The sequence below is a fragment of the Hemitrygon akajei genome, chromosome 15 (genome assembly GCF_048418815.1).
Source record: "Hemitrygon akajei chromosome 15, sHemAka1.3, whole genome shotgun sequence".
Lineage (NCBI taxonomy): Eukaryota > Metazoa > Chordata > Chondrichthyes > Myliobatiformes > Dasyatidae > Hemitrygon > Hemitrygon akajei.
The window spans coordinates 6,809,682-6,825,407 of NC_133138.1; the positions used below are offsets into that span (position 1 = coordinate 6,809,682).

Below are 15,726 nucleotides of genomic sequence, written 5' to 3' on the forward strand. Positions count from 1 at the left end.
TAGATCCAAATTGTATTGACAAAATATTTTAAACCATAACAAACACAATAAAGGAAAAGGACCCATTACGTATATATTAGTCTTTAGCACGTAGAGTACGCGTTGGAGCTCATTGTGAGTTGATCAATCCACTTTGCTTCACTTCATTTACTCGTGGTTCTGAATGGTGTTGCGCCGAGAAAGAAACAGTCCGAGCGAAACGTAAATAAATACCACACAACGTTCAAAGAAAAGGTGTCAAACTTTCTACAAGGTCGTATGCTAACTAGCTAACTGAAAGTTATCTGCACATTCTCCTTGAGACCACTGTCTGCATGAGGATTTTCTGACGTCCGTATCTGTCCTTCCAGACGGGTTCTGTGAGCATTTCAGCATGATCTTCTGCGATGTTCGTCGTCCATTTCCATTCTCCTTCTCTCCCCTCCTTTGATCTGCGCTCTCTCTAGAAAATGGCTCCCTCTTTGTTTTCCCACATTCTCGCCAAAAAAAATTAACAAGACAAATCCTATTGGTGAATTCAACAAGCCCAACTTAACCAACTGATTTTTAAATCTTAAACAGCAAAAATGAAATACTCAATTGTGTTTTGTATTTAAAGGAACACTTACTGCATTTTGAGAAATACCGCAAAAAATACCCAACAGCATAATTGTATTAATAAAATAGCACATAGTCTTAAACCAGGGGATTACATTCTACAGAATTTACCAAATCCATTATTAATAACACAGCACCTAAACTCAGTAAGTTATGTTCACACTTATCTTCTGACAGTACTCAAGCAAGTGATGCAGCAGTCTAATTAGGCGATTACAGGGCCTCCAATTCATTTGTAAATGGATGTAACACATCTCACCATTGGGATAGACACTACACCCTGATTTCCAGATCTGTCATATGCCAGCCTATCTGCAGTTTTCCTGATTCTCTGTGATCTTCTTACCTCAGTTCCAGTTTCTTCAGTTTCATCTTCCTTTAATAGTTCATTCTCAGTCACTATTTCATCAGTTTGAGTCTTTTCTCCAGATTTTTCGTGTTTACTTTGTGATGTCTCACCCTGCTTATCATTCATACCTTCCCATAATTTAGTTCTTCCTACCCTCTGACTAGACTCGGCTTCATCTTCAATTATATAGGTTTCCAATCATTATCTAATATCACTTCTGGTTGTCCAGTGTTTGTAGTCCCCACGATACCTAGGACTAGACTGAAGGGTTCTTAGATCTCTCCCTCAACTCCTCTTCGGAGGTTTGCATAAGGTAAGTCAGACCACATCCCAATTTCCTCATCGTCTGAGTCAGCACAGAAGATGAGGAAATTAGGATGTGGTATGGATTCATCTGGTCTTTCCACCAAAACCACACTATTGTTTGATTTATCTTCAGCTTGTTTCTTTTCTTTAGCTTTTCTCTATTGCAGAGTTCTTTTACCAGTTGTAGGTTCTATGGCAGACTCTGGGTCAATATGTACTCCCTGCTCTAGAGGCTCTCGAGGTAAAAGACGGTTCCAATGGAGAATTTTTACAGGACCATCTCAGTCTTCTGGTTTCAACCGAAAAGCTGGCAAGTTTGACATCTGACTCTCCATGACATAAGGTGTAGAAATCCAGCAGCCGGGCAACTTATGCTTCCCTTGTAGCCCTAAATTTCTTTTTGGAACTCTGTCTCCAGGCATCATTTGAGAAAAGTTTAATCCTTTGATCGTATCGCAGCTGATTTTCCTGGTTTTGTTTTCTAACTGAAACCTCCGTTAACTCACAAGCTTTTTGCAGTTCTTTCCTCATATTGGACACATAACTGGGATAAGTTTTCTGTGCCAAGTCCTCACTGAAGGTTCCAAAACAAAGATACACAGGTAATCTATCTTCATGTGCAAACATTACACAGTATGGTGAGTAGCCATTGGCTTCATTCTGAATACAGTTATAACAGAATACCAAATGTCCAGTACGCTGAATCCACTTGCTTTTATTTTCTGACATCAGAGTTCCTAACGATGTCTAACAATCTCTCAGACTGAGGATCACCTTGAAGATGATATGTCGTGGTCCTTGAATTCTCAGCTCCAAGCGTGCTTGCATGAGACAGCTCTCAAATTCCCGATGCAGGAGACTGTTTCTCTTCACTGAAAGACTAGAAGCTACCACCATAGGAAAGAGATATGCAATCTGCATGCCATCTCTGAGGGTGGCATCTCTTCCTGAGGTGTTCCTGACAATCACCGTTATCCTGTTAGAATAAACAACCGAAGATTTCTGCGGCTCAGGCCTCACCAGCACCTCCTGCACGCAAGAGTAACTCTTCCTCCTGATCATCAGGAGCATCCACACGAATGGCTGGGGTGCCGGGCGCTCCTGAAAACTTGGGTGTTCCAGTCACTCTAACTACTCCGCCAGGACTGGGTTAGACTGAGTATACCACACAGTTCCTCTTTTATTCTCAACATCCTGCGGAGGAGAAGCTTGCACATTCGCAAAAGCGTCTCTGAATAGGCAGCATTCTCAGAAAGATTCCCCCCCCCCACCCCCCAACCCTATCCCAGACCTATCCTCAGTCGGGAAAGCCTTGGCGGCAGTGTTCGTCTGCTTTTTGATCTTCACAGGTGGGTTGGCTTTCCAGTGGATGTGTCACGTTTAGCTGCAACATTAGCAGGCATCGGGCAAGTCACCTCAGCTTTAATGTTCTTCACCTCATTTCTCAAAAACTCTCCTTCTGTGGCATCAGGGGTCACTTTAGCAACAGAGGCTGCGACTGAAGACATACTCACCTTCGGAAACAATTCACCCCTCAATCATATTTCCCTCCTCTCTAACTTCTCTGAGTAACTCAGTAAAAGATGGGGAATCACGCATCTTGTGGATCATTCGAGTACATAGAGCAGCCATGTCTTGTGACAGTACATCCATCCCAGCTTGCTCTACTCTTAAGCGATTTATCTCAGACAGTTGAATGCCTCCTTGGCAGCACAAGTAGTGCTACAGTTTATCCGACCTGTAAAGGTAAGTAGACAGCTTCTGTCCTTTATCCTGGAATGTCTGTCTGAACTTCACCCTGAGATCAGCTGAATTTTTAGTCGTGCCAAAAGCATTTTCCAGAGCCTACATATAGTTAACTGACGTGGCTAAAGGATTTTCTGCCTTCAGGAACCTCACTATATCAGCAGTAGCCCCTTTACCAGTATCTGCTTCTTTATATTGTCTGGGCACTGCCATTCATCCAGTAAATAGGTGTGGTCTTGACTCCAGAGAACATTATTCAAGAAAGGGAGTAGGGATAGCCCAGGAAATTATAGACCAGTGAGTCTTACTTCAGTGGTTGGTAAGTTGATGGAGAAGATCCTGAGAGGCAGGATTTATGAACATTTGGAGAGGTATAATATGATTAGGAATAGTCAGCATGGCTTTGTCAAGGGCAGGTCGTGCCTTACGAGCCTGATTGAATTTTTTGAGGATGTGACTAAACACATTGATGAAGGAAGAGCAGTAGATGTAGTGTATATGGATTTCAGCAAGGCATTCAATAAGGTACCCCATGCAAGGCTTATTGAGAAAGTAAGGAGGCATGGGATCCAAGGGAACATTGCTTTGTGGATCCAGAACTGGCTTGCCCACAGAAGACAAAGAGTGGTTGTAGACTGGTCATATTCTGCATGGAGGTTGGTGACCAGTGGTGTGCCTCAGGGATCTGTTCTGGGACCCTTACTCTTTGTGATTTTTATAAATGACCTGGATGAGGAAGTGGAGGGATGGGTTAGTAAATTTGCTAATGACACAAAGGTTGGAGGTGTTGTGGATAGTGTGGAGGGCTGTCAGAGGTTACAGCGGGACATTGATAGGATGCAAAACTGGGCTGAGAAGTGGCAGATGGAGTTCAACCCAGATAAGTGTGAGGTGGTTCATTTTGGTAGGTCAAATATGATGGCAGAATATAGTATTAATGGTGAGACTCTTTTCAGTGTGGAGGATCGGAGGGATCTTGGGGTCCCGAGTCCACAGGACGCTCAAAGATGCTGCGCAGGTTGACTCTGTGGTTAAGAAGGCATACGGTGATTTGGCCTTCATCAACTGTGAGATTGAGTTCAAGAACGGAGAGGTAATGTTACTGCTATATAGGACCCTGGTAAGACCTCACTTGGAGTACTGTGCTCAGTTCCAGTCACCTCACTATGGGAAACTATAGAAAGGGTGCAGAAGAGGTTTACAAGGATGTTGCCTGGGAGTGACGGAGGATGAGAGGTGACCTGATAGAGGTGTATAAGATAATGAGAGGCATTGATCGTGTGGATAGTCAGAGGCTTTTCCCCAGGGCTGAAATGGCTAACACGAGAGGGCACAGTTTTAAGGTGCTTGGAAATAGGTACAGAGGAGCTGTCAGGGGTAAGTTTTTTACACAGAGAGTAGTGAGTGTGTGGAATGGACTGCTGGGCAATGATGGTGGAGGTGGATACGATAGGGTCTTTTAAGAGACTCTTGGATAAGTGCATGGAACTTAGAAAAATAGAGGGCTATGGGTAACCCTAGGTAATCGCTAAAGTACATGATCGGCACAGCATTGTGGGCCGAAGGGCTTGTATTGTACTGTAGGTTTTCTATGTTTCTGTATTTCTATCTAACATTCTCAGCTTCTGATAACCTTGAATCTCAGCAGACACACTTTGACATTTATCAACCAGAGATGTGTAGCAGACACAATTCAGCGACAGGTTACTATCGATGCAATGCTCCTCAGACAGGATGAAGAGGTCAATACTCCCCAATGCCATTAGGCTTTACAATTCTACCGCCAGGACTTAAGAACTTTTTAAAAAGCTATTATTAATGCTTTTTGAGATAGTGATTTAGATGCATATCATATTTTTTACTGAGTTAAGTATTGTATGTAATTAGTTTTGCTACAACAAGTGTATGGGACATTGGAAAAAAGTTGAATTTCCCCATGGGGATGAATAAAGTATCTATCTATCTATCTATCTACACCAGCTCGGAATTTGATGAACAGCTGAAGGAATTAATAGATTTTTAACTTTGGTCAGAGTTTTCCCTTCATTCCTCAGAAAAGAGAGCCACCTGAACCGAAAATCTTCACCCCCAGCAGCATCTGGAGTTGTATTCTGTTCAACTCTAAACACATAAATAGGCATTGGCCCTGCCTCACAATTATTCCCATCGCATCAGGCAGAGTGAGTTCAGTCACGTCAGTACAAGTCTGGACAAACACAAAATATTTGCCAACTGATTCATTCAACTGTTGACCAATCAGTGCAACTTTTCCCAGAACTTTTACAACATACAAGGCTTTAACTAAAGTGTCATTACTAATATCACCAGAAACATTTTGCAGTCCACGAGCATTTTATCACACCAAAACTCCATGGCATCCATATCACAATACCTTAATTATGACACACTTCAATTTACACAAAAAAGTATCACTTGTGTAACACTGGCTTGAACAAAATAGACAGGGTACAGCCAATATACAGCTTTAGATCATACAAACATCCGTCCTGGAAGAGCCCCAGAAATGTAACCCTAGGACTGTAGGCTTGTAATAAGTTAGCTATCACTACGAATTCAAACTAACCACAACATAATTCAACAATTCAGTTTGGCCGGTAACAAAAATTTAACTCACACCGGTTTAAACTTAGATCGAAATTGTACTGCCAAAGTATTTTAAACTATAACGAACAAAATAAAGGGAAAGGACCCACTACATGTATATTAGTCTTTAGTCTTAAGCACATAACCATTGGAACTCACTGTGGTGTGATCAATCCAGTTTGCTTCATTTTGTTTACTTACGGTATCGAACGATTCTGCACTGAAAAAAACATTTCAAACAAAAACTAAACAAATATCCATGCAGTGTCCAAGGAGAAGGTGCCAAACTTTCTCCAAGGTCAGGTGCCAACTAGCTAACTAAAAGTTATATGCACCTTCTCTGAGAACACTGTGTGCATGAGGATTTTCTGACGTCTGTATCTGTTCTTCCAAATGGGTACTGCGAGTGTTTCAGCATGATCTTCTGTGATGTTCGTCGTCCATTTCCATTCTCCTTCTCTCCCCTCCTTTGATCTCATGCTCTCTCTGGAAAATGGCTCCCCCATTCTCTTCCCACACTCTCTCCAAAATAAATATTAACAAGACAAATCCTATTGGCCGATTCAACAAGCCGAAATTAACCAACTGATTAAACAGCTAAAATAAAATTCTCTGTTGTATAATATATTTAAAAGAATATTTATTGCATTTTGAGAAAATCTATAAAAAATACAATGTCCAACAGTGTAATTGTATTAATAAAATAAAGCATGGTCTTAGACCAGGCGATTGCATGTCTATCTATCTATTGATCTTTCTCTCTTTCCTGCTCTCTCTCTCTCTATCTATCTTTCTATCCACCTATCTATATCTCTCTATCTATCTAAGAATCAGAATCAGGTTTAATATCACTACCATCTGTCATGAAATTTATTGTTTGCAGCAGGGTACCACTGCAATATATAATAATAAAAAACTATAAGTTACAATAAGAAATGTATTTAAAAATTAAATTAAATTAGTGCAAAAGGTGAGCAAAACATCGTGAGATAGTGTTCATGGGTTCATTATCCGTTCAGAAATCTGATGGCGGAGGGGAAGAAGCTGTTCCTGAAGTGTGTGTCTTCAGGCTCCTGTAGCTCCCCCCTCATCTGAATGGTGAACACGACATGATGGTCCTTAATAATGGATGGTGCCCTTTTGATGCATCGCCTTTTGAAGGTGCTCTCGATGCCGGGAAGGTGAGTACCTATGATGGAGCTGGCTGAGTTCTATCTCTCTGTTTATCTATCTGTTTACTTATTTATACATTTTGCAGTTTGCCTTTTTTGGCACATTGTATTTTGTCAGTCTTTGTGTGCAACATTTAATTGATTCTCTCTGTTCTACCGTGGATGCCCATAAGAAATGAATCTCAAGGTAATAATGTAGATGGTGACTTATACGTACTTTGACAGTAAATTTATTTGAAGATTCTTGTGTAACTTGGTCCCATTTACCTGCTGTTAGCCCATGTCCTTGTAAATCTGTCCTATCCATGCACCTGTCCGAGCGAATCCATACTCCTGTCTCAGCCACTTCCCCTGGCAGCTCACTGACAATCTTCGGGGTGGAAAACCTGCCCCTCATTTTCCTATTAGATCGTTCCCCTCTCACCTCAAACTTGTGCCCTTTAGTTCTTGATCAGCCAACTCTAGGAAAAAGACTGTGTGTTCACACCATCAGGGAGGCGGCTACGTAGCATCCACATCATGAACACCAGACTCAAAAACAGTCACTTTCCCCAGGCAGTGAGGCTGATCAACACCTTCATCTACTGACCCACCCTGACACACCTCCAACAACCACAACTTTATCACTTCCTGTCAGTCACCTTACGTACCGACACTGCTGTGTCTAGTGTCAGTTCAGGGTATAGAGTCATAGAGACCCATTGTATGTCCACAAAATGATGCTCCTTTCAGACTGGATGACCTCTCATTTACCAGCATTGTACTCCATTTGCCAGACCCTTGCCCACTCACTTAACCTGTCTATATCTCTCTGCAGACTCTTCGTATCTTCTGTGCAATTTGCTTTTTCACTCAATTTAGTATCATCAGCAAACTTAGATACACTACACTCAGTCCCCTCTTCCAGATCGTTAATGTATATCGTGAGCAGTTGTGGGCCCAGCACCGATCCCTGTGACACACTGTTCACCACTGATTGCCAATCAGAGAAATGCCTATGTATCCTAACTCTCTGCTTTCTATTAGTTAACCAATCCTCTATCCATGCTAATACTTCACCCCCAACTCTATGCATCCTAACCTAATGGTAAGCCTTTCATGTGGCACCTTATCAAACTCCCTCTGGAAATCCAGTAAATAACGTCCATCTGTTCCCCTCTATCCACTGCGCTCATTATATCCTCAAAGAACTCCAGTAAGTTTATCAAACAGGACCTGGCTTTGCTGAATCCATACTGCATCTGCCTGATGGATCCATTTCTTTCCAGATGCCTCACTATTTCTTCTTTAGTGATAGCTTCAGTCACTTTGCCAACTACAGATATTAAGCTAACTGGCCTATAGTTCCCTGCCTTTTTCCTACATCCTTTTTTGAACAGTGGTGTGATATTTGCCGACTTCCAATCTGTCAGGATCTGCCAGAGTCCTAAGAATTTTGGTAAATCATCACTAAAGCCTCTACTATAACTTCTGCCATTTCTTTTGGTACCCTGGGATGCATTCTATCAGGACCAGGGGACTTAACTACCTTCAGGCCTGCAAGTTTCCTCAGTACTACCTCTTTAGTGATAGCTATTGAATCGAGGTCCTCACCTCCCATTGCATCCAAAACATCCCTCTTTGGCATGTTAGATGTGTCCTCAACCATGAAGACTGGCACAAAATAGTCATTCAAACCCTCGGCTATTTCCTCAATACCCAATATTAATTCCCCCTTCTCGTTCTCCAAGGGACCTACATTCAATTTAGCCACCCTTTTCCACTTTATATAATTATAAAAACTTCTACTATCCATTTTTATATTTTGAGCTGGTTTATTTTCATAATCCAGCTTCCCTTTTTTATTGCTCCCTTAGTGGTACTTAGTTGCATTTTAAAGTTTTCCCAATCTTCCAGTTTCCCACTACTCTTGGTGACTTTGTATGCACGCAATTTTAATTTGATGCCTTCTTTTATTTCCTTAGTTACCCAAGACTGGCTCTCCCCACCCTTACTGTCCTTGCTTTTAACTGGAATATACTTTTGTTGAGCACCGTGAAAATTCTCTTTGAAAGTCTTCCACTGCTCCTCAACTATCCCACCATATGGCCTGTGTTCCCAGTCAACACCAGCCAAATCCTCCCTCATCCCATTGTAGCCTCCATTGTTTAGGCATAATACACTGGTTTTAGATCAAACTATTGCACCCTATGGGAAACTCAATCAAACTGAGACCACTCTTTCCAAGAGGAGCCCTAGCTAAAAGATCACTAATTTTACCTATCTCATTGCACGTTCCCTGTAGTTTCACTAACATGCTGTTCAAGAAAACCATCACGGATACATTCTATGAAGTCCTCCTCAAGACAGCCTCGACCAACTTGATTCACCCACTCTACGTGCAAGTTAAAGTCTCCCATGATAATTGCTGTTCCATTCTTACACACCTCAGATATTTCTGTTTATTGCCTGTGTCTCTGTAATGTTACTGTTCAGAGGCCGATAGGCAACTCCCACCAATGATTTTTTTTCCTTTACTATTCCTAATCTCTACCCAGATGGATTCAACATTCTGCTGCTTAGCTCTTACATCATCTCTCACTATCACCCTGATCTCTTCTTTAATTAAGAACACTACCCTACCTCCCTTACCTTCCTGCCCACCCTTCTGTAATACCCGATATCCTTGGATATTTAATTCCCAGTCCTCTCCGCCCTGAAACCACATCTCTGTAATGGCCACTAAATCAGACCCCTTTATACTGACCCGTGCCACAAGTTCACTGATCTTGTTCTGAATACCGCAGGCATTCAGATAAAGTACCCTTACATTCATTGTGCTTCTAAAGTCTTGTAACCCTTTACTCTTTTGCATTTAACTTTTCTTTACTCCACTCTTACTTTCCTCTTTTTTATCTTTGTTTTTTTCTTTGTCTTTATCCACAATGTTCTTTTCTACTTTATCCATACTTGATTATGATTTACTTGATTACTTGATTTATCCAATTTGTTGAACCCATCCCCCACTATTTAGTTTAAAGCCCTAGTTATGAGATTCACCAGGATCCAGGTCCCATCACGGTTCAGGTGGAGCCCGTCCCAATGGTACAGCTCCCTCCTTCCCCCAATACTGGTGCCAATTTCCCATGAATTTAAACCCACTTCTCCCACATCAATCCCTGAGCCACACATTTAACTCTCTAATCTTCTTGACCCTGTGCCAATTTGCACGTGGCTCCAGAGATTACTACCTTTTTGGTTCTGCTTTTTAATTTAGTCCCTAGCTGCTCAAATTTCCTCAGCAGAACCTCCTTCCTCATTCTACCTATGTTGTTGGTAACCACATGGACCACGACAACTAGATCTTTCCCCTCCCAGTGCATATTCCTCTGCAGGTCAGATAAGATGTCCCAAACCCGGGCACCAGGCAGGCAACACAGCCTTCAGAACACTCTATCCTCGTGACAGAGAACTCAGTCTATTCCCCTGACTATACCATCCCCAATTAAAACTACATTTCTCTTCTCTCCCCCTCTTGAATGGCTCCCTGAACTACGGTGCCACAGTTAGGCATCTTCGTCCTTCCTACAGCCCCCACTCTCATCCACACAGGGAGCAGGAATCTCAGACCTGTTGGACAAGCTCAAGGGCTGAGGCTCCTCCAGCACTGTCTCTTGTAACCGCTACCCGCCTCACTCACAGTCACACCCTCTTGTCCCTGAACACAGACTGAATCTGAGGCAGCTAATCTAATGGGTGTGACTAGCTGCTGAAACAGAGAATCCAGGTAACTCTCCCCTCCCTGAGGTGCCGCAGTGTTTGAAGCTCAGATTCCAGGTCATCAGCTTTCAGCCTGAGTTCCTCGAACAGCCAACACTTGCTGCAGATGTGGTCACCAGGAACCACGATGGGGTCCGCCCGCTCCCACATCGTCCAGCTACAGCACATCACCTGATCCTGCATCATCCCTACTTTATTGAACTAGTTGTTAATTAGTGATTTTTTTATGCAACTACTGTAAGAGCTTTCTTTACCTGCTGCTTACCTGTGTCTCCTCGCCAAAGCCTCAGGTTCCCACTCCTACACTGGCCGCTCAGCTTTGACTCTGTCTTACTTTTGTTTGCTGCTGCTAATGAATCACGAATCAATTGGTCCGTTGCTAATGCACTAATCCCCGCAAAATGATCCTTTTTCAAACTCTTCTCCCCAACCTGTGCGAAGCTCTCTCTCTCCTCAGATCGATCGGTCCCCCCGCTAATGCCTGGTCCTAGGTACCTGAAATTCTGGGTTCTCCCTAACAGTCTCCGGTTCATTCTGAAGGTCATGTCCTGATTTGCTTTCCCAAAAGGACTGTCTGTGGCTTCCTCAACCGGCCCAGAGGGTGTGTCAGTGTTTTCAGGGGGACTTGGGAGAGGGTGGGGATGTACAGGGGGTCCCAGGGAACATGTCAGTATTTGTCTCCAGAGTGTGTCGGTATTTACAGGGGGTCCCGGGGTGTGTGTCCATATTTACAGGGGATCCTGGGGTGTGTATCGGTATTTACAGGGGTCCCCAGGGAATGTGTCTGTATTTACAGGGGGTCCCGGGGTGTGTGTCCATATTTACAAGGGATGCTGGGGTGTGTATCGGTATTTATAGGGGGTCCCGGAGAGTGTGTCGGTATTTACAGGGGGTCCCGGGGAGTGTGTCGGTTTTTATAGGGGGTCCCGGAGAGTGTGTCGGTATTTACAGGGGGTCCCGGGGAGTGTGTCGGTTTTTATAGGGGGTCCCGGAGAGTGTGTCGGTATTTACAGGGGGTCCCGGGGAGTGTGTCGGTTTTTATAGGGGGTCCCGGAGAGTGTGTTGGTATTTACAGGGGGTCCCGGGGAGTGTGTCAGTATTTACGGGAGGGTCCCGGGGAACATGCTGAAATTCTCCAGGGTGTGTTGGTATATACCGTGGGCCCCAGGGAACATGCTGAAATTCTCCAGAGTGTGTCAGTATTTGGCAACGAGTTGCTCAGCAACACTTCCATCCACCAGAGTCCCTTTTCTCTGTGATATTTTAAAGGTTACACCCAGTGATCTCCATCAGAATAGATGACAGACTTCTCTCCCTGATTGGCTGACTGCAGCCCTGCCTACCTCTGCTCTCTGTTTATTAAGGACAACATTTGCTGGAAGCTCCCAGTCTCCGGAGTGAGTGGTTTCAGGCCAGGCTGTGATATGCTGACTGCGTGTGTGTAATGGAGAGATTCAAGAAGCGATGGTTTCTCCTCTCCGTCCTGCTTGGATGTATCCAGGCAGGAGCCAGTCAGGTAAGAGCAGAGTGATGATGGGGTATGGGTGTTTCAGTACAAGTTTTATCTGATTCAGATTCAGAATCAGCTTTATTATCACTGATAAATGTCATGAGATTTGTTGTTTTTAATCTCAGAACATAGAACAGTACAGCACAGCACCGGAACAGGCCATTCAGCTCACTATGTTGTGCCAAACCAATTAAATTAGTAATCAAATGGACAACTGATCTCTTCTGTCCACACAATGTCCAGGTCCTTCCATTTTCCTCACATTCATCTGCCTATCTAAACGTTCCTAAAAGTCCCTTATGTATCTGCCTCTACCCCCACCCCTGGCAGTGAATTCCAGACACCCACCACTCTCTGTGTAAAAAAACCTGCCCCTCTCATCTCCTTTGAAATTACCCCTCACGTTAAATGCATGCCCTCTGGTATTAGACATTTCAATTCTGGCCTCTTTAAATCTTATAAACCTCTATCAGATCTCCCCTCAGCCTCTGCTGCTCTGGAGAAAAGAGCCCCAGTTTGTCCAACCTCTGGTGAAAGGACATGCCCTCTAATCCAGCCAACATTCGGGTAAACCTCTCGCACAATTATCTTTGCTTCAATATTTTTCTGAAAATGCTCATGTGGTATTTCAATCATGAATGCTCCTGTCGTTAGTGTGAATGTTATTTTAAAATGAATTGTTGCTTTATTAAAGTCCTGAGTCTTCGTGTTCCTTTGTCAGACTTATAGGAAAACATTTCTTTGAGTAAATCGCAGAATATCTTTCATAAATTCAGACATTTTACTTTCCATCTTCTGTGACAACTGTAGCCAACATCTGAGAAACTGCTTGGAAAATATTCAATGGCTGGAGGCACTGCCTGGGCAGATAATACAGGAGGTATTTACACCATCCCTTGTGTATAATCTGCCTGCATTTTATCCTTTTGATCCCTCCACCCCCTGTGGTGGAGAACATGATATCCGTGGGAGCTCTGAGGTGTTGCTCACGGTGAGATCGGGCAAGGATTACAAGGTGGGAGCAGGGCAAGTGTGTGTCGTTGACCCCAGGTGAGTGTGTGTGTATCTACAGGAGATCCTGGGGCAGTGTGTCACTAGTTAGGGGTCCCAGGGATTGTGTCGGTATTTCCCCCTCCCTCCCACCTCTCTCCCTCCTCCCCTCTCTTACCCTCTCACCCCTCCCCTCCTTCTCACCCCTCTCTTCAGACGTGAGGCAGTGTCCCCATCCCCATCTGAGAAACTGGGTCTATTCTCAAATGCCTGCCGGGTCTCTGTGAGAAGCTTAAATTTGTCATGTGTGGATCTGAATGGCCTCTGGTACAATCTCACAGCCCACACTTGGGTTACCCCCACTGTAAGGAAGAAATGCAGGGGTTTAAACCTGCTGTTAACTTTCACTCTTGTTTCAAAGTATCAGTAAATTTATTACCAACGTACGTATATGTCACCATGTACAACCCCGAAGTTCATTTTCTTGCAGGCATTCACAGTAAGTACAAAGAAATACAACAGAATCGATGTAAAACTGTGCACAATGACAAACCAGCAGTGTCCAAACATACAAACTTCGCAAATTCAAAAAGAGCAAGGAATCAAAATAATAATAATAAGCATTATTTCACCCCAGTAAAACACGTTGTATTTCTTCTCCAACATGTAGGTGTACTTTGCCCAGCGAGCACCGGTTTAAGATGGCACTGGTGAACCTCAGAAACTTCTGGCCAGTGGCTAACGAAACAAGGAAAGCAACTCAATAGTTTGTTAAACACGTTTTTTCTGGTAAACGATCATCACAAGTAATAGTCTGTAAAATCCCTTTTGGATTTGAAGGCAGATCAAGATGGCTCCAGAAGGCAGGGTAGTGGGTGTGTCAGTGTCAAGGGAGGAGGACCTGAGGTTCCATCGGTTTAACACAGAAAACCTACAGCACAATACAGGCCCTTCGGCCCACAGTGCTGTGCCAAACATGTACTTACTTCAGAAATTACCTAGGGTTACCCATAGCCCTCTATTTTTCTAAGCTCCTTGTACCTATCCAGGAGAAAAGTCTCTATCATATCCACCTACACCACCATCACTGGCAGCCCATTCCACGCACTCACCAGTCTTTGCGTAAAAAAACTTGCCCCGACATCTCCACTGTACCCACTTCTAAGCACCTTAAAACTGTGCCCTCTCGTGATAACCATTTCAGCCCCGAGAAAAAGCCTCTGACTATCCATGCGATCAATGCTTCTCACCGTGCTTAAACTGAAGACTGAATCGAAGTGGCAAGATCTGGGCACCAGAGCATAATGATTCAACTGAACTTGATGCTTGGACGGAGACTTAAACACCATGCCAAATTGGAAAGGCCAGTTACAAGCTGAGTCGAGGCATCAAAGTCCAGGCCACAGAGTGTAACGATTTGACAGAAGTCAATGTTTGGACGTTGATTTAGGTCTGGGCCAGATTGAAAAGATCCGGGAGTCAGGGTCCAAGGCAAGGGATGGGCTGGTTCAGATCACTGCTCCAAGAGGTTTACTCAGCTCTGCGTTGAACTTGTTGACTTCGATTCAAAATGTTACTTGCTTGCGGTTTTTTTTTCCACTCTCTGCGCATTGTGTGTTTAGCTGTCTTTTTAATGGGTTCTCTTGAGTTTCTTTGTTTTGTGGCTGCCTGTTAGGAGTTGAAACTCGAGATTGTATAATGTATTGTAAAATACAATTTGATAATAAGTGTGCTTTGAACCGCTTTGTCAAGCCATTTACAAACTCTGCTTGCAAACTAAACCCTATCAACTCCTGCCTGAGAAGCAACTTGGATCCATTCCAGTTTGCCTACCATCACACCAGGTCAACAGCAGATGCCATTTCATTGGCTTCTCACTCAACCCTGGACCATCGGGACAGCAAAGGTGCATACATCAGGATGGTCTTTATCAATTACAGCTCAGCATTCAATACTGTCATTCCATCGCAACTAATCAATAAGCACCAAGACTGTTGATCGTTCGTCGATGGATCTAGGTTAGGAAATCCGCTTCACAACTCGTAATTAATCAAAGCTGGCACTTTATTGTGTCTGCACACACAGCAACCTTACTATATTGACCCCGGGCCAACAGCTTAGAACATGTATTCTACTGTCCCCTCTGTACCAATACTCTGTCAGACCACTTGTCCGATTTGTAACACTGAAATAAGGATCTCCATTGGCCAGATGATCAATCCTTTCTCCGCCCAGCCCCTGGCATGGGAGTCTTCCTTGTGATGGTGGGTTTCTTGAGAGACTGATCACTGACAGCACACTCCAAGTGTCCACTTTCATACTCGTTCCTTACCAATTCAAATATTGCATTCCAGTTTCATTGGCTGTAGGTCATCTGATTGACCTTTGACACCTTTTAATTGGCTCTGCTCCAGGCCAGCGTCCATTTATTGCCCTCTCCCCAGCAAGTGACAGTCGGTAATTTATGGCTCATTGTTCGCTTCAGTACCAGGTCGAATCACTCCAGGCAGGCACCAACCCCAACATTCACAAACCTGCATGTTAGGTTACATCAAAGAACACCTCACAAATAACTTCTTATTTGGAATATTACTGTGTCTACTTTAAAACACAAAAAGCAAAGCAACTCCATCTCACAAAATGGAGGATGTAGAGCAGTTCCACAAAATGGCAGCCTCCATCTCCAAGCACAT

The 15,726-nt window shown here is 43.6% G+C and overlaps 1 protein-coding gene across 1 annotated transcript in view; it reads left to right on the forward strand.

The window, feature by feature from the left end:
- Positions 1-11,893: 11,893 nt before the first annotated feature.
- Positions 11,894-15,726, forward strand: part of gpx3 (glutathione peroxidase 3) — a 37,556-nt gene continuing 33,723 nt past the window's right edge. Inside the window, exon 1 of the mRNA XM_073067109.1 lies at positions 11,894-12,049. Coding sequence (XP_072923210.1) covers positions 11,978-12,049 — 72 coding nt within the window. The 5' untranslated portion in view covers positions 11,894-11,977. The remainder of the gene's footprint in view (positions 12,050-15,726) is intronic.